General features: G+C 32.8%; 3 protein-coding genes across 4 annotated transcripts; all 3 read right to left on the bottom strand.

The window, feature by feature from the left end:
* Nucleotides 1-3,274: 3,274 nt before the first annotated feature.
* LOC112769510 (uncharacterized) lies at nucleotides 3,275-3,835 on the bottom strand. Its single transcript, XM_025814019.3, has one exon. It carries the CDS (start codon nucleotides 3,833-3,835, stop codon nucleotides 3,275-3,277), a length of 561 nt encoding a protein of 186 aa, XP_025669804.1.
* An 18,879-nt stretch (nucleotides 3,836-22,714) lies between these two features.
* Nucleotides 22,715-24,351, bottom strand: LOC112771394 (vascular-related unknown protein 1). Of its 2 annotated transcripts, none has more exons than XM_025816122.3 (3): nucleotides 23,387-24,351; nucleotides 23,196-23,261; nucleotides 22,715-23,085 (listed from the first exon to the last, which is right to left on the bottom strand). In XM_025816122.3, the coding sequence occupies exons 1-3, from the start codon at nucleotides 23,765-23,767 to the stop codon at nucleotides 22,936-22,938; spliced, it is 597 nt and encodes a 198-aa protein (XP_025671907.1). In that variant the 5' UTR covers nucleotides 23,768-24,351; the 3' UTR covers nucleotides 22,715-22,935. The 2 variants fall into 2 exon arrangements, with proteins under 2 accessions (XP_025671907.1, XP_072080555.1); XM_072224454.1 differs by having other exon boundaries at nucleotides 22,790-23,085; nucleotides 23,179-23,261.
* Nucleotides 24,352-25,184: 833 nt separating this feature from the next.
* On the bottom strand, nucleotides 25,185-26,888 carry LOC112771395 (RING-box protein 1a). Its single transcript, XM_025816123.2, has 5 exons — nucleotides 26,651-26,888; nucleotides 26,494-26,544; nucleotides 26,315-26,374; nucleotides 25,603-25,674; nucleotides 25,185-25,501 (listed from the first exon to the last, which is right to left on the bottom strand). The coding sequence occupies exons 1-5, from the start codon at nucleotides 26,778-26,780 to the stop codon at nucleotides 25,464-25,466; spliced, it is 351 nt and encodes a 116-aa protein (XP_025671908.1). The 5' UTR covers nucleotides 26,781-26,888; the 3' UTR covers nucleotides 25,185-25,463.
* Between the last annotated feature and the right edge of the window lie 730 nt (nucleotides 26,889-27,618).

Here is a 27,618-nt window from a genome sequence, read left to right as displayed (position 1 = left end):
AGAAGAAATAAAGAATAATCAAACGTTGATTTCAACAAAATCAAATGTTACTGGTAAAAAATTAGGGTTTCAATTGCAATTATGTTCTTTGCGTTTTTGTCAAATTGATCCAAATTACTTCCGTAATAAAAAAAATTATAGATTACCATCAGTGCATGATACGATTTCTGTGAAATAAATTGAAAATTATCATATACCAATTGGTCTAATTACAAGAATAATAACTAAGTGAATAAAAGAAAATTTTGTAAATATGGCTAAATTATTTGTTCAGGAGATACATCAAGAATTGGACAAGACAATGATTAACGACTAAAGCCACACGTCTTACTATTTACAAGATGCATTGAAGACTCTCGTTAGTCGAGATGAATCAAATACGCATCACTTTCTTAGTATTTATTTTATGTTTATTTTATTTTAATTTGTTTTGTTTGTTTTAGACCCAATTATAATTTGGTTCATTTTTATTTTAGTGAACTTATGAGTTAGAATTTTTAACTTAAGAGGTATAAAAATCCTCTAAAATTTGATATTACTTTTTTTCCTTAATTTTTATGATTGAAAATTTTTTTGAGTTTTTTTTAGAAACTTAAGTATGAACACGTGAGGTAGAGTGATTCTTTTAACTGTTGCATCAGAAAATCAAATTAAGGTAGAGAAGTCCATTTCTTTAATTTTTTATCTTACTTTGGGTTTCGTTCCATACCAGTGGATTACTCGTAAAACATCTTAGGATATAACGAAAAATTTTGATGAGTCTTTTAAATGTGTCTGATATCGTTATTTTATTTGTTGATCAACATGTAGCCTTCCATAGCCACCACTCATTTAGCTATGAGAGTTGTGAGCATGTTAATAATCCTGTTTGAAAATATTTTTATAAACTCAATACTAAGAATCGAGTTAATAAATATGAGAAGTTCTAAAAAAATATGTTACAAAGAGGATACTAACTCCTCATAATTCATTCTAACACCTTTATAAATTTAATTGCTACATTTTAACCACTATTCTACTTATAAAGAGAAGGTAACAAAATTAACTATTTTTTTTTGTGAGAAAAAGAAGGGTTAAAATCCCAAACAAAAATTAAAAAGTTCTAACTCTAAAGCTGCCATTTATATCAGTAGCTAAGACCTGAAGCGTGTCAGAAGGCCTGTCAAAGAGATGAATACCTAGGAAGAGACCTTGTCCTTTCTTAGCAAAAGAGTCTGTCACAGTATTGGCCTCTCTCAATGTATGATTCCAAACAACATGTTGTAATCTGCTTGCCAAGATATTAATGTCTTTCAACAAAGGTCTCACAGGGTGTGAAGTTGGATAGCCTTCCTTGATGAAATTGATTGCTGACCAGGAGTCGGACTCTATAATGATATGTTAAAATTTTTTAGCAATAACAATCTAAAGACCTTTGACAATGCTCTACAATTCTGCATGTGTAATAGAATAGCTACCCAAATTATAGGAGAACCCAACATGTACCTACTCAAATGGTTTCTGAAAATACATCCACAAGCTGCATTATTATTCTCACAGAAGAAGGATCCATCAATGTTTAGCTTGGTACAATGTTCTGGCAGGAGTATCCAACGAATCAATTGATTATTGTCCTTCCTAGGGCCCGTTTGGAAAACTTTAGAAGTAACTTTTTTTTAACTTTTGACTTATGAAAAGTAGTAGTATTAATGTCTGGTGCAATTTTCAAAACCAAATTACAACTTTCTAAAAAGTTAATTAGGAGCTTATAGAGAAGTTAAAAAAATGACTTCTCTCATAATACTTCTACTTTTCATCACATTTCTATAAAATAAGCACTTTTAGAGTTAAAAATCCAAACACAAAATAACTTATTTATAAGTTACTTTTAACATAGTCATTTATTGTGTAAGTTATTTTATCAAAAGGAACTTAATTAAGTTGGTTACCCAAACTGGGCCCTAGTCCTTTGCATAGAGGACCGAAATTTCATGATGCCCAAAATTTTCTCACTTCGCGCTCTAATTGCTCCAATCGCGACCGTCGGCCTTACTCGATTCCCTTAAAAAATAAGGGAGTTACGATAGAACCAAAGGGATGAAATGGTTACTCCAAATTTACAAGTCCAGTCACTTCTCGCTGATAGGTTCTGAGCCAATCAATCTTTGATACTCAAGTTGAAAAAGTCGGCCACAACCTCATGTGGATTCAAGAGACTCCACACGCACTTGGCATAGGAGCAATGTCTGAGAACGTGTAAGGTGCTTTTTTCCTGGCGGTTACACCTGGGACGGTTGGCTTCCATTACTAGATGCCTTCTTTTTCTTTTCACATTTGTTAGAATTGCGTCATTGGTAACCAGCCACATGAAGGAACGAATTCTCTCCGGACCGCTCCACTTCCAGATTAATTTGAAGATTAACAAAATTAACTACAACAAAGTATCATATGAACATATAATACATTAATACTGCAACAAAGTCATTCTTCTATATCAGCTTAATCTTAAAGGCAATTTATAGCCTCAAAAAATATAAGGAGATGAGCTCATGACATTACAATCTTATAATATATGCACTATTTTAAATTCGTGCACTAATATATGATCTCTAATTAAGTTTCTCTTGCAATCCATGCCGATTTGAGTGTTAGAATCCTTGCAGGAACATTCTATAATTAAAAATAACACTTAAAATAGGAATATAGTAATAACATTGTGTCTTCAATCTACTCTGAATAATTTTATTCAAGTAACTCCTAAATTCAGAATAACAAAAATATTTCTAAACAGACCCATTAAAATTTTTATTCTACAACTATCTATTTGCTATTTGGTACGAATTAATGCTAATAGTATATAACAATTTGTTGGAGGTATGAAATTTCAGGAATGAAGAAAAAATCTGGATAGAGAAAGAAAACACAAGCTAACACATGGAACTTTTTTAATTTCTTGACTTATATATTTCACGATTTTTTTCATAGTATTAACTATTGACTATCTTACTATACGAAAAAAAAATATATAAATATAATAACTAGACATTATAAAATAAAATAAAATAAAATGTAAGAATCAAACATCACCCGATTTCTCTTCTCCTTTTATATGTTGCAGCACACAGGCCAGTATACTCATAAATAAATATTTACTTAAAAATAAATAAAAAGCTAAGCCTATTTCTATAGCTACATAAACAACTTTGAATCTTGATTCTTGGACCTGCAATTGCTATCAATTTGCATAAAAGTAACTTAACATTACTAAACAAAGATATCACATATTAAGCAATAATCAAATCTTGATTTTGGTTACACAATTAGACTCCACATGCACACGATTAGAAACAACACCAAGAGATATATCACAAGAACTGTGTGTTGTAGCCTTCATTTTGATAAACTTGAGTATGATAACTTTCCCAGGCATAACAGCATCTGATGTAAAATTCAATGTCCCACTTGCAATATCAAGCAAAAATTTCGGATCCTCAATCATCTTTGTTACATTAAATTCAGCATTGCTGCTGATATTGATCTGGCTACGAGCTGGAATAAAGTTTGAGACCAATGGAATATCTGCCACAACATAACCATCATAATTTACATGGCCAGTGGAATTCACAGACCTAAAGTCTCCATAATTTGGATTAGAGATGGTAATTAAGGTTGGTATGAACACATTGGAGGATAAATTAGTGAGTGAAAGGCTTCCTGGGCCTATTATTGGGTGGACAGTTACAACAGGGTCCTTGATTTTGAAGACTGTGAAGATTAAGGCAACAATCACAGCAATGACTATGATTAAGAATAATGCTGACACTGACATGCATAGTTTGAGTTTCTTACTAACCATTCTTGGTTGTGACTTGGTGTTTTTGATTGAAGGTTTTTGAGAACTAAGAAGTAGGGTATATAAGAATTTGGGAGAGTTGAACAACTTAATTAAAAGATGGAAAGAGGGATTTTGAGGAATGTGAATTAATGTGGAGTATAATGTATATATGGAAATGTGTTATTTTTGAGATTTTGATATAAATAATGGATTTGATTTATGACTTGAAATTTAATTTTTTGCTGGTTTAGGCTATATTATGAATCAAATTCATCCAAAAAATAAAATAGAAAACAAAAAAGTCCACTAACAACCAGATCAAAATTCAGCCTAAAAATTAGCACTTGACTCCTAGTTTGTTTCGAAATTAATAACAAATTAATAAATTATCATTATTATTTTTCTTTTGCTTATATATTTCTCTTTATTGTAGTTTGACCTTTAATTGATTTAGAACTAGCCAGCAGCTAGTGCAACTACATATAAGGAAAAAGTCATAGATACCCTTTATCCTCATGTTTATTGCCAGTTATTTACAGGTGTTTGTAAATTAGATATGACGAAAATCTCCATCTAATCCACATAGGATCAGATCCAGTATTTACATTTTTATATTTGTATCAGATATTAAATATATCTACAAAATAAAAACTATAAAAAAATTTATTTCTATACAAAAAAAAGTTAATAAAACCCTTTTTTTCACTTTAATAAAACTTATTTTTTATTATTTTAAATAAGTTTATTTCTAAAATATTATTAAACTAATTTTTTTTAAATAATAAAAATAAAATAATACAATATATATGAATAATAATTATTAGTTAAAATAAAACATAAATACAACTTATCAATTATTTGTTGCGAATATACCGATCGAATCCGCAGATATAGATGTGATATTCGTGATTCGATCTGGTCCGATCATCTTGCGAATTGGATACAAATAAATACTACAAATTTACAGATACGATCATCTAATCCATGAACATCTGTATTTTTTACGTTATAGATATATATGAAATGTATTTTATGAGAATGAAATTCTTATATAAGAATGTAAAAATATATTTATAGTTATTGGATTAATTTAAATGGTTAAAATTAAATCCATCTAATAAATAATATACATTATAGTCATTAAATTCATGTGTGAATGTATTTATAATAGTACATTTATATTTTTTAATTTCTGTTAAAATATACCAAATAAATAAATTAAAAGAATTAGAATTTTTTATGCAAATAAAATTTAGGGATAAGTACTTTTTTCGTCCCCAAAGTCTGGGGTCAAAATCGATTTCGTCCTTAGTCTTTTTTTTTGTTAAAATCATCCTCAACGTTTAAAAACGCTTTAAAATCGTCCTTTTCTATTTTTTTGGACCAAATTACCCTTAACTATTAATAAAAATTAAAAAAAAAAAACTCCACCCTCACCCCCACCCCCATCAGATCTCTTCGTTTCTCTCCTCCCCCCCCCACACACACACAATTTTCCTTTCCTCCTACACCCACCCTCCATCACCCCTAACCCGCAGCCGCCTCGTGTCCAGCCCTCCGCCGCCGCCCCCGCGTCCAGCCCCACGCCGCCGCCCCGCGTCCAGCTCCACGCCGCCCCGCGTCCAGCCCCACGCCGCCGCCCCGCGTCCAGCCCCCCGCCGCCGCCCCTGCGTCCAGCTCCACGCCGCCCCGCGTCCAGCCCCTCGTCGCCGCCCCGCGTCCAGCCCGCCGTCGCCCCTGCGTCCAGCCCCCGCCGCCCCTGTTTTTCTGTTTTTGCTTTCTGCCTTCTGCTGCTTCTTATTCTTTTCTTCTTCTTCTGTGATTTTTGATGAAATTTGTTGTTGTTGATGAAATTTGTTGTTGGTGAAATTTAAACTTCTAAATTTTTTATGAAAATTGTTGTTGTTGATAAAATCTGATGATGTTGATGATGATGATGATGATGATGATGACCGAGTGGAGTGAGGGGTGGGAGGAGGGAGTTACGGTGAGGGGAGTGAGGGGGTACGGTGAGGGTGGGGGGTGAGGTGAGGGGGTGAGGGGGAGGCAGTGAGGGGTGGGGGGTGAGGTGGGGGGGGTTACGGTGAGGGTGGGGGATGAGGTGAGGGGTGGGGGTGAGGTGAGGCGGTGAGGGGAGGCGGTGAGGAGTGGAGGGTGAGGGTGAGGGGTGAGGTGAGGGGGGGGGTTACGGTGAGGGTGGGGGATGAGGTGAGGGGGTGAGGGGGAGGCAGTGAGGGGTGGGGGGTGAGGTGAGGCGGTGAGGGGAGGCAGTGAGGAGTGGAGGGTGAGGGGTGAGGGATGAGGGGGTGGGGGTGGGGGTTACCGGAAGGGTGAGGGAGTGGTGGTGGTGGTGGTGAAGAGGAGGAGAATGATGATGACGAGGGTAATTTGGTCCAAAAAAATAGAAAAGGACGATTTTAAAGCGTTTTTAAACGTTGAGGATGATTTTAACAAAAAAAAAAAGGCTAGGGACGAAATCGATTTTGACCCCAGACCTTGGGGACGAAAAAAGTACTTATCCCTAAAATTTAAAAGTATTTTTGATGATTGAATATATTTTTTAAAAATTTATAAAAATATGAAATAGAACTTTTAAAAAAATGTATTTTAAGAAAATAAAAAATAAGTGCTTAAACTAATCCAAACTACCTTTATATTGCGTTGTTGATCCTAAAACAATTTAGTAATCAATTTTATTTCTTATTATTTTAACTCCCAGAATGATGAAAGGGATTTCTGGTGATTCGTTTACAATTAGTGAGCATCAGTTCAACTTAAAGCAATATAATCTGCTGAGATCTTGCTTCCATAAATAGTGCTTTAAACCCGGAAGGAGTGTCAATGTGTCATTCTACTAATACTAATAAAAGGAAAAAATTGTTAGAGAAATAATATTTTCTAACTAACAATTAGCCAATAAATTTCTGAATTTTTTTCGAGAGGATATTTTCTGTTCGTTTTTGGTACTAATATGGGCCGAGGCCCAAAAGAAAGATTACAGTGTCAAAATTTCGTGGGGCATTACAACCCCTTTAGCATCATCATTAATTAGGGAACCTAATTCATCTGGTGGAATGTCTATGTAGTTTAATTTATCATCATTAATCTTTTAATATTTAACTGATGAGAAGTTTTTCACTCAGAACTATCCAAGTGTTAATAATTGATTAGTCCATAAAATCCCATTTTTCCTACCATTTTGGTTCTCAAATAAATACAGGGTGATTCATTAGCATGTCATATTATGGTGCATGTTATTGTTGCATACATGAAATTTGACATTTTTAATTAAAGTCTTATCCTTTTTCATTAAGTACATTGACATATGTATGTATGATTACAATTACATTTTAAACATACACTGGAAATCACATAATATATTCATGTAAATATTTTATCAAAAATTTAATTTGATTAATAGAGGTACACAAATAATTATATTTTATTTGTGTAAATTTGGTTTTTTCTATTAATCACCTACTTAACACAATCAATTTATACCTACTTAGCCAATGAGTAAGGATCTCGCTAGGGAGACAATGGACTATTTGTACAATGTGTACAATAGGCTATTGAGTTACAAAATGAACATCTCCCATACTATCTAAAATAACCATCCGAGTACTAACGATAATAAACATCTTTCCAAAAGCTTAAATTGATTTTGGGGTTCATCAAGACTCGAACTCTTGACCTTTCGGATCTAGCGCTCTAATACCATGCATGATACCACTCATCCCAAAAACTTCAGCTGCTGATGCAAAAAGGTAGCACTAATGATTATATCTCTAATACTCTCTAAACTTCCATCGTACACATTGTATAAATATTCCATTGGCTCCTCATACTTTTCCAATGAGTAATAGCTCAAATGGCATAATCTTCCCATACTCAATTAAGAGGTTGCGGATCTCCTATTTTTGGTAAAAAAAAAAAATATTTATACCGACTTAGATGGATTATAATAGGGTAAATTAAAAAGCATTATTTGTTTCAACGAGTTTATTTTATCTATATTTATTATTTAATAAGATGTGAAATTTGTTTATATTATTTATACTTATTTTTATTTTATATTTTTTTTGTACATATTTATTATTTTATAAGATGTGAGATTCCGTTTATATATTATATACAAATAATTTCTTTTGTAATATTAGTGTTTAATTTTGTTGGTTGAGTGAAGAAATTATAGCCAAAAATAAAAGACACATGGACCATACATCCCAAAGATTAAGCCCCCCTATGCACCATAAAGATACGGTGATAAGCTACATTGGATATTGTTCTCATTATTATTATTATTATTATTATTATTATTATTATTATTATTATTATTATTATTATTATTATTATTCTAATAAAAAGTTCTTCAGTTTATGCGTAACTTAGTTATTGGTTGCCGGCCATTTTCATATTCAATCTCAGAGAATGTCTGCACCCACAAATTAAAATAAAAATGATGAAACTTAGATTAAGTATAGTTGTAAGTATAGTATACCTTTTTTTCTGGTGACATTATTTTACTGTTTTGAGTGTGTGTGTATATAGTAAAAGATATTTTATGTAAAGCTATACAGGATATTTTTAAAGGTATTTAAAATTATTTTTATATAAAGAAAAAATAATACGTTTTATTAAAATAATAATTTTATATAATTTATTAACAAGTATATATAATATTTGTTATAATTTTTATTTTTGATAAAAATTTTATTGTATTAAAATTAATTTCAATAAAAATGATGTATTTTAAAGATGTTAATAATATATGATTTTTATTTATAAAAAATTATTGAATAGTAAATACTATTTATATCCTTAGTATTATATTTTATTTTAATTTTATCATTAACATCTAATTTTATTTTATTTCGACATTTCAATATATTTTAATTATACTCCTAAGTTGGATAATATATACAACAACAATAATAATAATAGTAGTAGAGAATTTAGATAATAAATATGAGATTGTACATTGAAATGAAAAAGTTCAATGTATTTGTGAGAAACACAATGTCCATTGTCCCCAACATGCTTAGCTATCTCCCTTTGCTTCTTTCTATTCACGGGGACTAAATAACACTAATTTTACTACTATTTCATATTTTCATTCTTGTCACGGGGGACAAGAGAACCTTGTTTTCCACAAAAGTCAATACAATACAAAATTACACTCACCAAAAGGACTACGTTTGAGGCTGCCACATGCATGGTGGTTACTATGCTTAGTTTATACTTTATATATATCCAAATCATTTGAAAATCAACAAGTTTTTTCCTCCTCTTTTTTTTTTTTGGATATTTGTGCCTTAAGTTATGTCCCTCCGTTTCATAATTTGACATTTACATGACATAATTCATTTTTTCTTCTATTAAAAAAAAAAAGCAAAGAAGAAGCAAGTAAATGGGACAGAAAATTTATTTATTAATTTATATTTTCTAGAAAAATAAAAAATAAAAAATAAAAAACTACAATTTATTTTGGCTTGGCTTTCAAATTGCCTCTATGGCCATAAGCCGTAAATCACGCATGAATTATAGCTTTCCAAAAGTGGCAATAATAAATAGCCAAAAGTATATATAAAAGGGAGAAAATATTTTAGACGACATATAAATTATTTTAGATTTAATTTCCATGATTTTGTATAAGATCAAATAATTTTTCTGTTGCCTCTGTATATTGCTTCTGCTTATTGTTATTTTAACCTAAAAATTGTAGCACAGTAGCACATGGACCACCAAACGACCTAATTAGGCATAGTGAAGCATAGGAAAGCTTCGTTTTTCTACCCTATCCATCACCACATCCCTTTCATCATTGCCTTTCATAACATAAACAAGTTCAAACTACTTCCATCATTCAAACTCAATTATATATTATTGAACAACTAGGTTTAGGAGAGTAAGAATAATAATGGTGCATTTTGAAAAGGTTATCATTCTTCATTTTATCTCATTTTTGCTAATGCTATATAATTTGTATAATTAATAAGAGTTTAATTTTGAGACACCGATAACCATGTTTGGATCCGAAGAAGAAGAAGAGCATGGTGGTATTATCGGTGAGAAGAGACTTGAAGGAATGGGAGAAAGCAAATGCGCATCGGAGGAGGTGAGGACGGTGTCGAGAAGAAGGCACACAGCGGCTGCCACGGAGGCGCTGGACGTCCGGGTTGCTGCGGTGCCGTTAGTTTGCCCCCACACAATATGCGCGTCCTCCCTTGGCGGTGGCCTGTGCGGCAACGGCGCCAGTCGGAACAGTATCGGCACGATTTTCGATGGCGGCTGGTGACCGTGGCGTTAGTATAACAGCAAGACTCTATGAGAAAGGCATAGAACTCTAACAAACCGTATTGAAAGAGAGAGGTGAGAAAAGAAGGTAGTTTATTTGTTTCCGACGGTAATCTTAATATTTGATTTAAATTTCAAATTGAAAACTATTCAAAATTAATTAGTTGCCTATAATTTAGTTTTAATTTCAAATTAACTCCATTGTACACATTGTATAAAACATACCTTATCTTCTCATACTTTTTTTTTACATAATTATACAATTACATCTATTTTTTAAATGATTATTCACGCTGTTAATATAAAAAATAGTTATTTTTACGAATATGATCTTACGTAATTTAATCTAAGAGTAAAATTACTTTACACTTGAATGTGTGTCAAAATTAAATTCAACTAATAATAACGAGTATGTATTTTAAAAACACTTGTATATAGTTCAAAAAAGACAGTTTTTAAAGTTAATATTGTGAATATTTATAAATTTTAACAAATATTCTTACAAGTTTTACCGAATGTTTTTAAAATACTAATTAATTAATTAAACTTAAAAGAAGAAATTATGTATAGATAGAGTTTCAAATTAAATTTACTCTATTTTCTTCATGTTAATAAATGCAACCACCATATATAAAAACCATTACATTAAAAAATACACTATATATTTGTAATCATGCAAATTTATATGTAAGTTTGCGTAGGTACATTGTAACAAAAAGAGCTTTCTAATCGCATTTAAGGGATGCTGTGCTGGAGGATGATGCGATTGTTGGTGGCCAAGTGGCCATAAATGCTTATCCTAACCTATGATATTGCATAATGATTGTAAAAATGTTCGGTTTTAAACTGTGATTGTTGTTAGTTGGTTAGTTGTGTTGTAAAATGAACCATGCTACACGATCATTTTAATCAATCATATTTTAAGTACTAAATTTTAAATTTTAAATTTTAAATTTTAATTTATAATAATATAAAAATAAGATGTTGATTAAAAATAGAGATTAATTCTAATGTATTGACTGTGTAAAATATTTTACATAGTTATATAATTATATTCGTTTTTTTGATAATTATTCAAGCAGTCAATATAAAAAGTAATTATTTTTATTGATGTGGTATTATGTAATTAAATACAGATATAAAATTATTTTACATTGACATTATATTAAAATTAAATTCTTAAAAATATTAGTTAATTTTATTAAAAAATATTCATCTTTTAATATTTTTTAAGAGAAAAGTTCATGGGTTAATGGTTTTATTTTACATTTGCTAGTATTTTTATCCATCGTTTTAATATTTTTAATCTAAAAACCTGATAATATATTTTTAATTAATATTTTTAAATATTATTAACTAACTACTACTAACATTCTAGCATTACTCATTCTCTAATAATGATTATAACAATATCTATCTATTTTATCTATATAAAAGCTTACATCTATTTGAAAGAGCCTAGCAGCGGAAACGACACAAATGTCCAACACAAAAACAATATGGAAGCACTCACAACACAATATGGCAGCAACTATAACAAGCAAATATAGCAAGTAAAGCAATAATAAGAACACACCGAGATTTTAACGTGGAAAACCCCCTCAAGGTAAGAGGTAAAAACCACGAGTCGTCCAGACCAATGAAATAGCTCCACTATAATCAAATGAGGTACAAGAGAGTCTCAAACAAAGCACAAAAATGTGCATATAACCAGCCAAAACATCAAAGCACCAAAGCTCACAAATGAAAAGCAAGAAGATGAAATATACCCAAAAAACAGAGCTGCTGTCGAAGCCAATTTCTCCCTCTGTAGACCTCCAATTAAAATCTCCACCGTCCAGAATGAAGAACAAGATGTGAAGAATCTACAGTTCAAATTTCACGTCGATCCAACGGTGAAAGAATGAGAAACTGCCGTTCCAAAATTGCTGCTCTGTGTAAAAACGGGAAACCTAATTTCTCTCTTGCGAAGCCAATTTCTCTCACTGCAAATCTCCAATCAACATCTCCACCGACCAGAATGAAGAACAAGATGATAAGAACATGCAGTTTAAATTTCAAGCCGATCCAACGGTGAACAACTGAGAAACTGATATTTGAAATTTACTGCTTTGGACAAAAACGGGAATTTTGTTTTTCCCCTTCTCTCTCACTTGGTGGCTACTCTCACTCACTCTCAATGACCCCAAAAATCTGAACTAGGGTTGTGGCACAATGGGTGCAAGAGACACCCTCAAAATGTTGGGCTTGGGCCTCACAAAGGAGAGAAAAACCCAACAAATCTCCCCCTTCTCGACTAGGTGGAGGCTCTCGCCATTCCGGCGATCAAACAACATGTTTCAAACTTTTCTCTTGACAATGCTTTTGTCATCATATCAGCACCATTGTCATCAGTGTGAACTTTCTCAAGTTCCAACAACTTTGAATCTAACACATCCCGTATCCAGTGATACCTAACATCAATGTGTTTAGATCTTGGATGAAAAGTAGAATTCTTGGCAAGATGAATAGCACTTTGGCTATCACACAACAACACATAACGGTCTTGCTTGAAACCAAGTGCTGCAAGAAACTTCTTCATCCACAACAACTCTTTACATGCTTCAGTTGCTGCAATAAACTCTGCCTCTGTGGTAGAAAGTGCAACACACTTTTGTAGCCTTGACTGCCATGAAATAGCTCCCCCTGCAAACTTGACCAAATAACCTGAAGTAGACTTTCGAGAATCAATATCTCCTGCCATGTCTGCATCAGTAAAGCCAACTAGCAAAGGTTTCTCACCACCAAAACTCAAACTCAAGTTAGTTGTACCTTTGAGATATCTCATAATCCATTTAACAGCATTCCAATGTTCTTTACCTGGATTAGAGAGAAAACGACTCACAGTACCAACTGCATGAGCAATGTCTGGTCTAGTACACACCATAGCATACATCAAGCTTCCAACAGCTGAGGCATAAGGAATTTCATCCATTGCTTGTTTCTCCTCATCAGTGGTTGGACACTGCTTGGTACTCAACTTAAAATGAGGAGCAAAAGAACTAGCAACACATTTGGCATCATTCATGCCAAACCTTTGAAGCACCTTCTTTATGTACTTCTCCTGTGACAAATAAAGCTTCTTGGAATCTCTATAACGAGTAATAGTCATGCCCAAAATTTGTTTGGCAGGACCCAAGTCCTTCATAGCAAAGAACTTACTCAACTGTTTCTTCAACTCATTAATCCTCAAAGCATTCTTGCCCACAATCAAAATATCATCCACATAAAGCAAAAGAATGATAAAATCATCATCAGAAAATTTTTGCACAAATACACAATGATCTGAAGTTGTCTTACGGTAACCATGCTTCCCCATAACAGATTCAAACTTCTTGTACCACTGTCTTGGAGCTTGCTTCAACCCATAAAGACTCTTCTTAAGCTTGCACACAAAATCTTCCTTTCCTTTAACAACAAAGCCCTCCGGTTGCTCCATGTAGATCTCCTTGTCTAAATCACCATGAAGAAAAGCTGTCTTCACATCCATTTGCTCAATCTCCAAATCAAGAGACGCTGCTAATCCAAGCACAGCACGAATGGATGACATCCTCACAACAGGAGAAAAGATCTCCTCATAATCAACACCTTTTCTCTGGCTAAAGCCTCTAACAACCAATCTAGCCTTATACCGAGGCTTAGAATTGTGTTCTTCATTCTTGATTCTGAATACCCATTTGTTCTTCAAAACTCGCATACCCTTCGGTAGCTTCACCAACTCATAGGTATCATTCTCAAGCAAGGACTTCATTTCTTCTTGCATAGCTTCAAGCCATTGAGCTTTGCTTTCATCTTCAACAGCCTCTCCAAAGCATTCAGGTTCTCCCCCATCAGTCAACAAAACAAACTCATGTGGAGAATACCTTGATGAAGGCTTCCGCTCTCTTGTAGACCTTCTGAGTGCATTTGCAGGAATTTCCAAAGCTGGTTCTTCATCTTGATCATCATCACCAACTTCATCAAGTATCGGATCAATTGTTCCATCTTCACCTGCACTTGTATCATGCTCATTATTTTGAGCTTCAACTCTACCATCTTCTACCATAGGCATAGAGGGAGTAATATCCAAGTCAGAAAAATCATCACTAGGCTGAACCATTGGCTTTTCCGCATTATCAACATCCTTCAATGTTTGGTCTTCAACAAAGACAACATCTCTACTCCGAATCACCTTCTTGTTAACAGGATCATAAAACCTGTAACCAAACTCATCCATGCCATAGCCAATAAAAATACACTGCCTAGTCTTTACATCAAGCTTAGATCTCTCATCTTTGGGAATATGAACAAAAGCTTTACATCCAAAGACTCTTAAATGATCATAAGAAACATCTTTACCTGACCATACCTTCTCTGGCACTTCAAATTGCAAAGGAACACATGGTGTCCGGTTCAAGACATGAACAACAGTGCTCAAAGCTTCACCCCAAAAGGATTTTGCCAATCCAGACTGCGACAATAAGCACCTAACTCTTTCAACCAGTGTTCTGTTCATTCTTTCAGCCAAGCCATTCAACTGAGGAGTCTTCGGAGGAGTCTTCTGATGTCTTATACCATGCTCTTTACAATAAGCATCAAATGGACCTGAGTACTCACCACCATTGTCAGTACGAATGCATTTCAACTTCTTCCCAGTTTCTCTTTCAACAGAAGCTTGAAATTGCTTGAACACATTCAAAACTTGATCTTTGGTCTTCAAAGTGTAAACCCATAATTTTCTAGAATGATCATCAATAAAGGTTACAAAATAGATAGACCCTCCAAGTGTTCTTGTCTTCATCGGCCCACATACATCAGAATGCACCAAGTCAAGTATCTCTGACTTCCTTGAAGGTGGGTGGCTCTTGAAAGAAACCCTGTTCTGTTTCCCAGCAAAGCAATGGTTGCACTTTTGCAAAGCAACCTTACAACCAGATAAAAGATTCCTCTTGGATAACATATTCATGCCCTTCTCACTCATATGACATAATCTCTTATGCCATAAATCAGTTTCATCAACAAACTCAGCAGCATTAACAACATCTTTCACAATCTTTGCTTGAGTTAAATAAAGAGTAGAGTGTCGAGTACCTCTAGCAACAACCATGGAACCCTTGGTGAGCTTCCAACTATCACGAGAGAATGAGCTATCCAAGTCTTCATCACACAACTTACCAACAGAAAGTAAGTTCAACCGAATATCTGGAACATGCTTCACACGCTTCAAAGTCAACTTGGTACCGTTGGAGGTTTCCAAGCAAACCTGTCCAACACCGACACATTTTGCAACACCTTGATGAGCCATTTTTACATCACCAAAATCACCAGGAGTATAGGACGTAAACAAATCCCTCCTAGATGTAACATGAATAGAAGCACCGCTATCAATCACCCAACTAGTGCTATTATCAACAAGGTTAACAGATTCAAACTCCTCAACAACAAGAAAATCATCATGAGTTACATTAACCTTGTCTTCATTACTACCATCATCTTTATTTTTGCTCTTGTCTTTACTTGCCTTGGCTTTCTCCTTCTTTAGCTGCCAACAAAATCTCTTCACATGTCCCTTTTGACCACAATGATGACACTCAATGTTCTTATACTTTCCTCGAGACTTGCTTCTGCTTTGATCTCTACCTTTAGGACCTCGACTTTTGCTTCTCCCCCTAGACTCAGAAACAAGAACATCTGAATGTGTAGTCGATGTACCTTGTGACTTTCTTCTCATCTCTTCATTCAAAACACTGCTCTTGGCAAGATCCATAGAGATTACACCATCAGGAGCAGAATTAGACAATGACATTCTGAGAATTTCCCACGAGTCTGGTAAGGAGCCAAGAAGTAACAATCCTTGAACCTCTTCATCAAACTTGATACCCATGGAAGATAACTGATTCATAATTCCTTGGAAGTTATTCAAGTGATCTGTCATTGATGTCCCATCTGTATACTTCAAAGCCAACAACTGCTTGATCAAAAACATCTTGTTATTCCCAGTTTTTCGAGCATACAACTGTTCAAGTTTAATCCAAAGAGTCCGAGCATGTGTCTCTCCAATAATATGGTTCAACACATTATCGTCAACCCACTGCCTAATATATCCACAGACTTGTCTATGCAACAAAGTCCAATCATCATCAGATTTATCATTAGGCTTCTCTGTACCAAAAACTGGTTGATGAAAATTCTTGACATAAAGCAAATCTTCCATTTTTGACTTCCACAAATCATAATTAGGACCATTAAGAGTGATCATCCTACTAGTATTAGTATTAGCTTCCATTGTTCACAAACTCACAAGCCCAGAAAAATACCAACAAGCTCTGATGCCAGTATGAAAGAGCCTAGCAGCGGAAACGACACAAATGTCCAACACAAAAACAATATGGAAGCACTCACAACACAATATGGCAGCAACTATAACAAGCAAATATAGCAAGTAAAGCAATAATAAGAACACACCGAGATTTTAACGTGGAAAACCCCCTCAAGGTAAGAGGTAAAAACCACGAGTCGTCCAGACCAATGAAATAGCTCCACTATAATCAAATGAGGTACAAGAGAGTCTCAAACAAAGCACAAAAATGTGCATATAACCAGCCAAAACATCAAAGCACCAAAGCTCACAAATGAAAAGCAAGAAGATGAAATATACCCAAAAAACAGAGCTGCTGTCGAAGCCAATTTCTCCCTCTGTAGACCTCCAATTAAAATCTCCACCGTCCAGAATGAAGAACAAGATGTGAAGAATCTACAGTTCAAATTTCACGTCGATCCAACGGTGAAAGAATGAGAAACTGCCGTTCCAAAATTGCTGCTCTGTGTAAAAACGGGAAACCTAATTTCTCTCTTGCGAAGCCAATTTCTCTCACTGCAAATCTCCAATCAACATCTCCACCGACCAGAATGAAGAACAAGATGATAAGAACATGCAGTTTAAATTTCAAGCCGATCCAACGGTGAACAACTGAGAAACTGATATTTGAAATTTACTGCTTTGGACAAAAACGGGAATTTTGTTTTTCCCCTTCTCTCTCACTTGGTGGCTACTCTCACTCACTCTCAATGACCCCAAAAATCTGAACTAGGGTTGTGGCACAATGGGTGCAAGAGACACCCTCAAAATGTTGGGCTTGGGCCTCACAAAGGAGAGAAAAACCCAACACTATTTTTTTACAACTAAAAAATGGCATGCATCTCATTTATATATATCCTATCACATCAACCTTTTCTTCAAGTTGTAGTTTTTATAAAAAAAAAAAAATCTATTATCTCTTCCTAATAATTTCCACTAACATTGTCTATTAATTAATAATAAATTTAATATCATTATTAAGCTCTTTTTAGAGAAAAAACTATCTTATATATTATTTATTTATTTATTTATCATTAATTATATTTATTTTTATTAATTATTAATTAAATACTTTAATATATATAAAAATAAATTGACAGAGTTAATTTTATTATACTATTATCATTATATTGTACTATAGAATTTATTATAATATAATTATTTATATTAAAAGTAAAAAAGTTTTACTTAAATAAATATTCCAATATATATAAAATATAGATAGACAGGATAGTTTTTGTTTATATTATTATCATTATCTTATACTATAAAATTTATTAGGATACAATTCTTTATTTTTACTAAAAACTCTTATTATGATTAGTTATTTAAAAGAGAATATACAAAATGTTTTTAAGGCATTACGCGAGTCTAAATAATATAGTTTGAAAATTTTCCGTAGCGATAAAATCTATGAAAGCGATAATAGTTTGAACTTTGAAGATGGTCTTTGAACTATAGACCTTTCATCTTCTAATCCATGACATACATTTAAAAAAATGTAAAATATAATAAAAAATATCAAAAATTATAATAAAAAAATTCAAAAACTAATAAAAAAATATTCAAAACGTAACAAAAAAAATATTTAAAATTATTGTACACGAATTTTTAAAGATGATCTAAAAAAAAAGTGAAGGAAGAAAATGAGAGATTGAAGAAAAAGACAAAAAAAAAAGAAGACCAAGAAGAGAAAAAGAGAAATGAAGAAATTAAAGGTAAGACTTAAGAGCGCACATATTTTTTGGCATAAAATTAATTTTTTAAATTTTAAAATTAAAATTTTTTAAAAAGTTAACTACTTAGTTGTATATAGAGTTGTTCTCTATCTTTTTTTTAATTAAAAGATGATTATTATTAGTGATAGTTAATTATTTGATTGGTTACCTAACCTTTGATTTAAACGCGTTTATAGTCCAAGTGGTTCGGACTAATTAATTGTCTTTTCAAATTAGTGGAAAGTTTATCCACTAGAAGAGGCTTATATAAATATTTTAATTCTTTTCTTTTATCGGTTACAAGTCTAATCCTAACTTTTTTTTGATGTGCAAGACTTTAATCTTATTATTGGCATGGCATATATGTAACAATACAGAGATCAAATCATTGTCAATGTCAACAGTTTTCACCATTTATGAATTATTGCTTTGTGATGGAGACAACCAAAGTTCATATGCAAAGCATTCACATATAGAATCATAATTCATAAGTACATATACGGTAAAAATTTAGTTGCAGTCAACTTTACGTGAAGTTAATAGTTAAAAATTGTTAAATAATTTAATTAAATTTTTATCTAACAATTTTTAATTATCAATTTCACGTAAAATTAACTGTACCTGAATTTTCACACACACTCATATATACACTGCGCAATGAAACATTTAACACGCACGTAGTATTCATTATTCATTTTTATGCTTTGAACCATAACTTAACTATTTATATAAAGCTTACTCACAAAATAAATCATCATATCCATGCATGCACACAAAAGCAAAAGCATGGATTAAACGTCCAAAGATATAGGAGTAGTTACGTTTGTGGGTATGTTTATTTTTCATTTATAATAAATATCTCTTAATTGTAATTAACTTGGACTTTTAATTTGTGAAATAAAATATGATAATCTTGGTTATATGAGAACAATAGAGAGGGTGAACCGCCTTTATGATTGTACCAAACTATATAGCTGTAAAGTAATTTGCATTAAGTCTTACTTATATCGGAGAAGAGAGGAATTAAAAAAAAAAAAAAGAATATACTATTACAACAACACATGAATGATTAGATTCATAAATAATACTCCTTTAATCTTAGCAAGAGTCATGCATTCTATAAAATGGCCAATTTTAAGAATAATTATTTTCAATAGAAAAATATTCACAATTTTAACAAATTAAAGAAAAACCAAAATCTTTGAAATAAATATAATAATCTTTGTTTTATGGTAGAATAATTGAGAGGGTGAATTGTGTATACTAGTATATAATAACTAATTTATTAATTTATTTTTTATAAATTAAATATATCTAATAATCACAAATACACGAGATATGTTTGGTAACCAAAGAAAATCAGCCAAAAACAGCTATAATTTGTCTTATTTAGTATTTATTAATTGTTGCGACAATTAATTAATCCTAATGAATAATTCTCCACATACAAGCGTTTTTTTATACAAGTCTTTACAAGTTATTTATATTAACGCGTTTCGAACCGTTACTGCACGTTTTTCATCTTCTTCCTCTTCATCTTCTGCACCTTCTTCTTCTTCTTACTGCAGTTCTTCTTCCTCTTCCTCTTCTTCTTCTTCTTTTCTTTCGTTTCTTACCTTCTCTTTTTCCTTCTTCATTTACGTGCTTTTCTCTCTATTTTCTTTCTTTGTTATTCTCGATTTCCATTGTTTTTTGACATCAAACTCTGAAATCGTTTTTGAAGAAGAAGAAGCAGCAGAAGATGAGGAGGAGAAAGAGAAAGAGTTATGAATTATGCATAAAGTGTACTTCAAAAAATTTTGGGTGTATTTCTTAAATCCTTTGGGTGTATTTCTTTAATCCTTTGGGTGTATTTCTATAATCGTTTGGGTGAATTCCTGTAACCGTTTGGGTGTATTTCTGTAATCATTTCGGTGTATTTCTGTAATCGTTTGGGTGTATTTCTGAAGTTCCATTATCTTCAAAACGATTTCAAAGCTTGATTTCAGAAACCATGAAAATCGAAAAAAAAATGAAGCAAGAATACCAGTGATAAACGCAGGTAAAACAACGAATGAAAATGTGAAGAGAGAACGCACGAAGGAGATCGAACAAATTTGGCAAGAACCTCGTTTTCATGGAGGAAGAAGAAGGAGAGGCATTCATAATATATGGTGAGTGTAGCCCTTTGAAAACAGGAAGCGGTTGAATAACGCATTAAAAAGCCTGTATGTGTAGCAACTTGTAAGACTTGTAAGTCAAAAAGACTTGTATGTGTAGCAGACCTCAATACTAAATAAGACAAGCTATTTTTTTTTTGTCTACCTAACATTACCCTATTATTATTTTGATAATAATACATATATCCTACTTAAATAAGAGGTATTAAATTTACAGAATTAGATATTTAAAATCAGAAACTATGCCCAATGGCCGCAATATTTATCAAATATTTATTATATATAATAGATGGTGGAATTGTGGGTAAATGCGTTTAAGAAGCTTGTATCTGATACTTCGATTTTATGAGCACATGGTAGCCGTTTCTGAATATTCTTAATTATATTCTTCATCAAATGATTGGCAAGCAGGAAGCACAAGATGAAAACTAATATTTAAACCTATCACTCTAGTATTTCATGTTTATTACATGCTATAAATTAATCACTACTTTTCCTAAGGTACAAGGAACATAAAAACGAAGCTCCCCTATACCTTTCTTGTTTCTGTATTGTTGTGTTATTTTTTTATTATTCTTATCCCTTTGTATTTTGAGTAATGTTATATCATTATATGATGAATAGAATTTATCGTTTTTGATGACTAATCAATTAAAGATATTTTTATAGTAATTTTAAATTTTAAATCTTAATAGTATAAAAATAAATATTAATGTAAAGTATTATCTAATATTAATAAAAATTATTGTTTTTAACATTTTTTATTTCTAAATATTTTACTATTCTTCATCACAAGTATATCTTAGCCGAATAAGTAAATATACTTGTTTGCCATGAGTGTATATGTAATTTAATTTCTACAGAACTTGAGTGTTGATTACAATTCTTACATGCCATTTTACTTTGTCATGAACGAATTTAAAAAATGAATGAAATTTTTCAGGAAAAAGACAGTTATAGTCTTATAGAAATACTGTATTAGAAGTATACCATGCAATGCAATAATATAGAAATTAAAGTAAACAACAGCATATTGTTAATTATTTTCTAATTCAGAAAAAAAGTTGCTTAATTCTAAAAAAGTTGCATTGGAATGAAGGAAGAATAAACAACCTTAATCTATATCAGAAGAATAATGCAATTTAAAGGTGACAATATGAATACAGAAGACAATAATTATAAATATTTCTTCATAATATTCTTCATTTTGATAGATTAAATATTAATCTGTTATATATTTAAATTCTATTTAAGAGTTTATTGCTAATCAATAAATATAAAATAAATAAAATTTAAATTTTGATATTTATTTAAACAAAAAGTAAATTAATCACTCAAAAGATTGTTACAAATAAACCTCAAAGGATTGCTCACTCTTAGGTAGCGTTTGGTAGAAAAACAAAGACTGAGAGACAGAGACTAAGAGACAAAGACTGAAATAAATTTCAGTATTCTAGTTTTAAAATTGAAAAGTGAGAGAATTGAAATAAGAATAAAACTCTAATTTAATTTGCACAAAGGATAAAATTGAAATTAATTAATTGAAATTAGGGTATTTTAGGTATAAAATGTTATTAAAATTTCAGTCTCCGTCTCTAAAAATTTCAGTCTCCTGTGTTCCTACTTTTTGGAGGTACTGAAATACTGAAATTTTAGGGACAGAGACAAAAATTTTAGTACCAGTCTCTGAGCCAACAAGCATGATACTGTATTTCAGTCTCTCACTCTATCCCAGTACCTCAAAACAAACGCTACCTTAAAGGCTAAAGTGGTGCCTATCCTTAAGATGCCCCACACAACCTTAATATAGTTATTAGTTAATAATGTTGAACTACCTAGGAATAATCTTGGATTTTCAACATCACAAAGTGAAGATTTTTTCTTAATTCCAGAAAATTTATCTTCTTATTTCACTCCTCTTTTATTTATGTTTATTTATTTCTTTTTTTTTAAATAAAAGTAGTTTCAAACTTATTTTTATGGGTTTATTATCACTATTTTAATTTCTTTAACCTTTTTCACCTCCACCGATGACCCCATTATTTGGTCTATCCATTTCAAATTTTATAATATTGCCGTCCACATGTTTTCTGGATATATATCTCAACACCTTCTCACCTTTCTTAATTAATTATTTTATTTTTATTGTGTTCAATGAACATAAGAGAAATGCTGAAGCACTATAACAAGTAACAACAATCAGAATCTAGTCTAGTCTTGTCTTCTTGAGTGGATGGCCTAATTTTGGAGCCAGGTTATTATTACAAATCATATTTACCTAATCAAACCCAAACATATAAGATAAAAGAAGATAATTTGTGTTAGGCAATTGATATAATCATACATAAAATTTTGATGAACAGTGTAACTAAATTTCTTTCTTGGTGAGCAACTTAACAAGATACAAATTCTTGGACTCAGCAGATTGTTAACATTGATTGGTATGATAAAAATTATGATGAGTCACAAATCACATTGAGTATCCAATTCTACAACTTGAGCTACATAGAATCAACATAGAAAAAGTAGATGAGGAATTGAAGGGCACATTTTTGGAATGGTATCAATCATTCAGCCATAATAATTAACCAACATGGAAAAAGGAACCAAGCATAGCCCTCTTTTCTTCAAATCATTGCACTCATCAATATTCTTCTTTCCATGAAAATTCACTTCACCACCCTCATTTGTCTGCAACTCTGATTCCAATCCCTTGTTACCCTGCAGAATCATCATTACAAACTAAACCATAAAACTAGAGTTTCTTCTCTTCTAATGCAAATTAAAAATTATAATGACAAATTAAGGTTATACATATATATAGTATATACCACAGAACCAAGTTGATAATCATCAATCTTCCTTGAAATAGTTTCTGTTGAATTCAAGTCTCCTACCTACACAAAACAATGAAATCATAAGGTTAACGGTTTCGTATCCTAGTACTACTTTCGCCATATAAGTTTAACTGTTGTGTTGCATTAGTACTGGTATGATCGCACCTGCAAATTATTTTATATACCTTGGGACTATTGAGAGGGGAACTAGCAGTGTCTTCCAAGGGATCATCATCTTCTTGTGATATCTGCTTGGCTCTTGTTTTCTTGAAACAAAGTTTCTTAGGGAGGCTTAAAGGCTTCCTAATAACTGAAGAACAAGAAGGAAGGTGATGATTGTGATTATGATTATTATCCTGCTGGATTGAAGAGAATTTCTTCCATGCAGCAGCAGAAGAAGAAGAAGCATCTGAGACCAAAGAGGATCCACCACCAAAACTGAGACAGTAGCTTTGCTCTTTGATCACCATGCCTTGAGATAAGTCTTGGAAGTAAGAAGTCCACCCACTCTCTTCATCAGAGACTGCTTCTTTCCCCATAGATGGATTCAGAGAATGCTCCATCATAGAGACCCTTTTTTCTGTTATTTCTAAGAGGAGTTTGTTTATAATTTATATAACTATGGAGAAAAATGGGAAGCCATTAAGTAGAAGTAGAATCATGGAGGTGGGGCCAGTGGGGCACTATGACTATCAGACTATGAGTATGAGGGAGTTAAATTAACAGTTGAAGGGTGCAAGCCTGCGTAGGGGAACAAGTAGTAGAGAACGTGCAGGGGAAAAAAAACTAATGGTGAAGGTGGTTGACCTTTGTGGCTCACAAGAGATTTTCTTTTTGTTTCTATTATTATTTTTCATTTTAGGATTGGAGGCCATTTCTCATTGTCATGGCTTACCTTTTTCAACCGAACACAATTAATGGGAATGAAGAAAAATAAAAGTGTATAGGACTGACTAGTTCAGCTAAAAATCTGCTTATGGCAGCAGACCAGAACCAGTAGAGTTAAAGCCTCTGTATTGTGGGGTCAAAATTCACAGCCAAATTGGAATTATTGACATGAATTTCATATTGGAGAGCAAGAATTACTCTAACTGCTTGTGGATGACTTTGAAGGCTTTTCTCTACCTTCAAAACACATTCAGTCATACATATAGGAACTTGTGTGTGAGTATGCATAAGAATAGATATCATGGTATATTAGGATTGTGTATTAATTTGGTTATTGGTGTGAGTAAATAATTGTAATTTTATGCTCAACCATTATCATCTAAATAGTCTGTGCCACACCAATGAGGATTACTTGATCATAGATTCATAGTAATTAGATAGTTCTACTGGGGTTTCCATTGGTTCTGATTCGGCTTAATTATTTTATTTTGCACAATTGCACGAATAAGTTGCTTAACCATCATAATCCACTTCTATCTGTCAAATCACTTTGCAAGTTCCAACTTGATTGAAAAAAACAAAACGAGAACCGAGCACTTCCGTACGAAATGGGTTAGGGAGGGGACATCATTTTCACAAAGTATGATGATAACACAAAATAATACATCCTTAATCGCGAAGCTCTATAAAGTTAATACAGAATTGACAATGTTAGCACAAATCTAATTCAGTCCTTCTCTACACAGTTAAGCTGGGGCAAGATGAGTCAAGGTCAAGATTTCATTCCCCTATATTATATTATCATATGACAAAAGGGATAATTATTAACAAAAAGAAAAACAAAAGGGATAATTATTAACAAAAAGAAAAACAAAAGGGAAAAGAATACGATACTATTGTTGCACACACTTTACACAATTACAACTTACAACGCCATTTAGTCACCAACATTTTTTATCAGTTAAACATACACGTGGCATATCAACTGGAGATCATCATTAATCGTTAATACAGTTTCAGATAAGTAGGAAAATTATTCAGCTGGATATAGCAACTCACAATTCAATCTTGAAAGGGTGGAAAAGAAATTCTCAGTTAGCAAGGCAACAGATTGTATTGTAGATTGCAAAATACAAACAGGAAACACTGCCAAGATGAGCAAATCATCATGGAACACATTACTCAATATTAAAGTGAAACTTTACATGTTACTCTGTCTGTGTGGATCAAATTCTACTGGATAAGTTTTCTTCCAAAAGATAATTAGCAAGGCAAATATAATAGCCAGACAGGGATATAAATGTTTCCTTAGAAGGATCCACAACCGTCATCTCGCTCGTGGCAAGCAGCGAGTAGCTCGGCGGCACCAAAGTTCTAGTGGCCATATTTCTGAAACTCCCACTCGCTATTATCTATACCAGCAAATAAGACACCAAGGCAGTGAGAAGGTTACCAACTAATCTATTATAGGTTCAAACAGAAAAAGTGAGGTGAAATAAAACCAGATATGTACCTAGAGGGCAAACTTGACGGGTCTTGAGCCATCTGCTTATGCAATGGAAGTGAAAAGCATGGTTGCAAACTCCTGCATAAGATATCAGCCAAATCAAGCAACATTTTGCGTAATCCTGAACGGCCAAGCCAGACAGTAACAACAAGAGAAGAACATAAAACTAGAGAAAGGGCCAGTGAATATCCTTTATAATCCTGAATAAAGTACAACATATATCCAATTTCTCAAACAGAAACAAACCAAATGTTCTATCTACCTCTTGAAGAAATTACCAATGCACTATGTCCTATGCTAAACGAAAAGAATTAGGAACCACGATATTATTAAGTATCAATTAGTTAAGCAATCAAAAACATTCTAGTAATGCCAAAATCTTTACAGAGCAAATTATGGCTCTATAAATACATACTTTGACAAAACAAATTAAATCATGATCTATTATTTCCCTTGCTTTAAATGAAAAATATTGGCCCCATATGGTTTAAGTGAAAAGAATAGCTACAAGCACAGAACAGCATATCCCAAATAGCACAAGTTAGACCTTAGGGTTTGGAGTTGATCAAAAAGCCCCTAAAATTTCAGCTAACAATACTAACTCAGACACCCTATTTGACACAAAGTTCTAACCAATAATAAGCTTCACAGTGGCATGAACACCAAAACCGAACAAATTACTCAGAATAAAAATATATATTAGCACAGCATAACATACCCCACGCTACAGTGCATTCCTCGCTAGTGGCGCTAGCCTGATTAGCCTGGCACTCAATGCCTGAATTGTTCACAATCAAAATCCAAGAATCAAAACAAGAATTAATACGATTAATAATTATTTCAAACAGAAAATTATTATTCACAAAAGTAAAAACCAGCTGAAATCAAGGTGCTTACAGAGATCCATGATATGGTTCCGGCAAATAGCGCAGTTATCAACAACTATATCTGCATTCAACAAGAAAAACAAGTAAAAAAATAAAGATCGTGGAGGATAAGGAGAATTTTGAATAGAAGGGAAAAAAGAGAGAAAGAGAGAATTAGGGTTACAAACCCCAAGCCCAGAGAGCAACAGCGTTCCATTTCTTGATCTCGAAGCGCTTGGGCTTCTTGGAGGAAGGACCCGCGCTGCTGGAAGGCTCGCCGGCCGGAACCATTGGTACGTCGGAGTCCAGAGTTGCCATCGCTCTCTCTCTCTCTCTCTCTCGTTTCACGTTTCGAAATCTTGGAGCTTGATTTCTGAATGGAACGAAAGGGTTCGCACTTCTAAGCTCGTGAAGCGTGTCGTGCGAATCAGGGTCTTATTCTTTATGGCTTAAAGTGGGCTTTTTTTCCCCTTTTGGGCTTTCAAACACTGTTAAGCCCAAGAAGAAAAGTTTGGCTAACTCAATCCATGGGTAAATCCAAGACCCAAAAAAATCCATAAGTAAATATGGCTAGCAGCCTAGCACAGAGTTCTTAAGTGCTAAGGTAGCGTTTGGTGGGAGACAGAGACAGAAAGACTGAGACTGAGTACAGAGATTAAGAGACAAAGATTGAAATAAATCTCAATATTCTGTTTGGTACAAAGTGGGAGACAGAAATTGAAACAAGAATGAAATTCTAATTTAATTTGTGCAAAGGGTAAAATTGGAATTAATTAATTAAAATGAAGGTATTTTAGGTATAAAATGTTATTAAAGTTTCGGTCTCCATCTCTAAAAATTTTAGTCACATGTGTCCTCACTTTTTGGAGGTACTGAAATACTAAAAATTTGGGGACAGAGACAGAAATTTTAGCACCAGTCTCTGAATCAACAAACATGATACTGAGTCTCAGTCTCTCAGTCTCTATCTCAGTACCTCAAAACAAACGCTACTTAATAGATTAAGATCTTTAAAAAAAACACAATTTGAATCAGTCTATTAGTTAGTTCAATGGTCTGTTTAAGCAAATATTAGAAGTTTGAGTTCTATTTTGTGTATGCAATAATTCATTGTTCAGTGACAAATTTTAACATAAAGCTCAAATTCGTGAGAATT

The sequence above is a fragment of the Arachis hypogaea genome, chromosome 18 (genome assembly GCF_003086295.3).
Source record: "Arachis hypogaea cultivar Tifrunner chromosome 18, arahy.Tifrunner.gnm2.J5K5, whole genome shotgun sequence".
In the NCBI taxonomy this organism is placed as follows: Eukaryota; Viridiplantae; Streptophyta; class Magnoliopsida; order Fabales; family Fabaceae; genus Arachis; species Arachis hypogaea.
Note: the sequence above shows the minus strand (reverse complement) of the source record. Positions and strands in the feature narration are given on the sequence as shown.

Excerpts from the sequence above, each read along its gene's own strand:
- LOC112769510 (XM_025814019.3), bottom strand. The coding sequence starts at position 3,835 with ATGGTTAGTAAGAAACTCAAACTATGCATGTCAGTGTCAGCATTATTC.
- LOC112771394 (XM_025816122.3), bottom strand. The coding sequence starts at position 23,767 with ATGATGGAGCATTCTCTGAATCCATCTATGGGGAAAGAAGCAGTCTCT. Across the intron at positions 23,262-23,386 it reads CCCCTCTCAATAGTCCCAAG|GTAGGAGACTTGAATTCAAC; the intron begins GTATATAAAATA and ends TGTTTTGTGTAG. Across the intron at positions 23,086-23,195 it reads ATTATCAACTTGGTTCTGTG|GGTAACAAGGGATTGGAATC; the intron begins GTATATACTATA and ends ATGATTCTGCAG.
- LOC112771395 (XM_025816123.2), bottom strand. The coding sequence starts at position 26,780 with ATGGCAACTCTGGACTCCGACGTACCAATGGTTCCGGCCGGCGAGCCT. Across the intron at positions 25,675-26,314 it reads GGAATGCACTGTAGCGTGGG|GAGTTTGCAACCATGCTTTT; the intron begins GTATGTTATGCT and ends TATCTTATGCAG. Across the intron at positions 25,502-25,602 it reads CCGTCAAGTTTGCCCTCTAG|ATAATAGCGAGTGGGAGTTT; the intron begins GTACATATCTGG and ends TTGCTGGTATAG.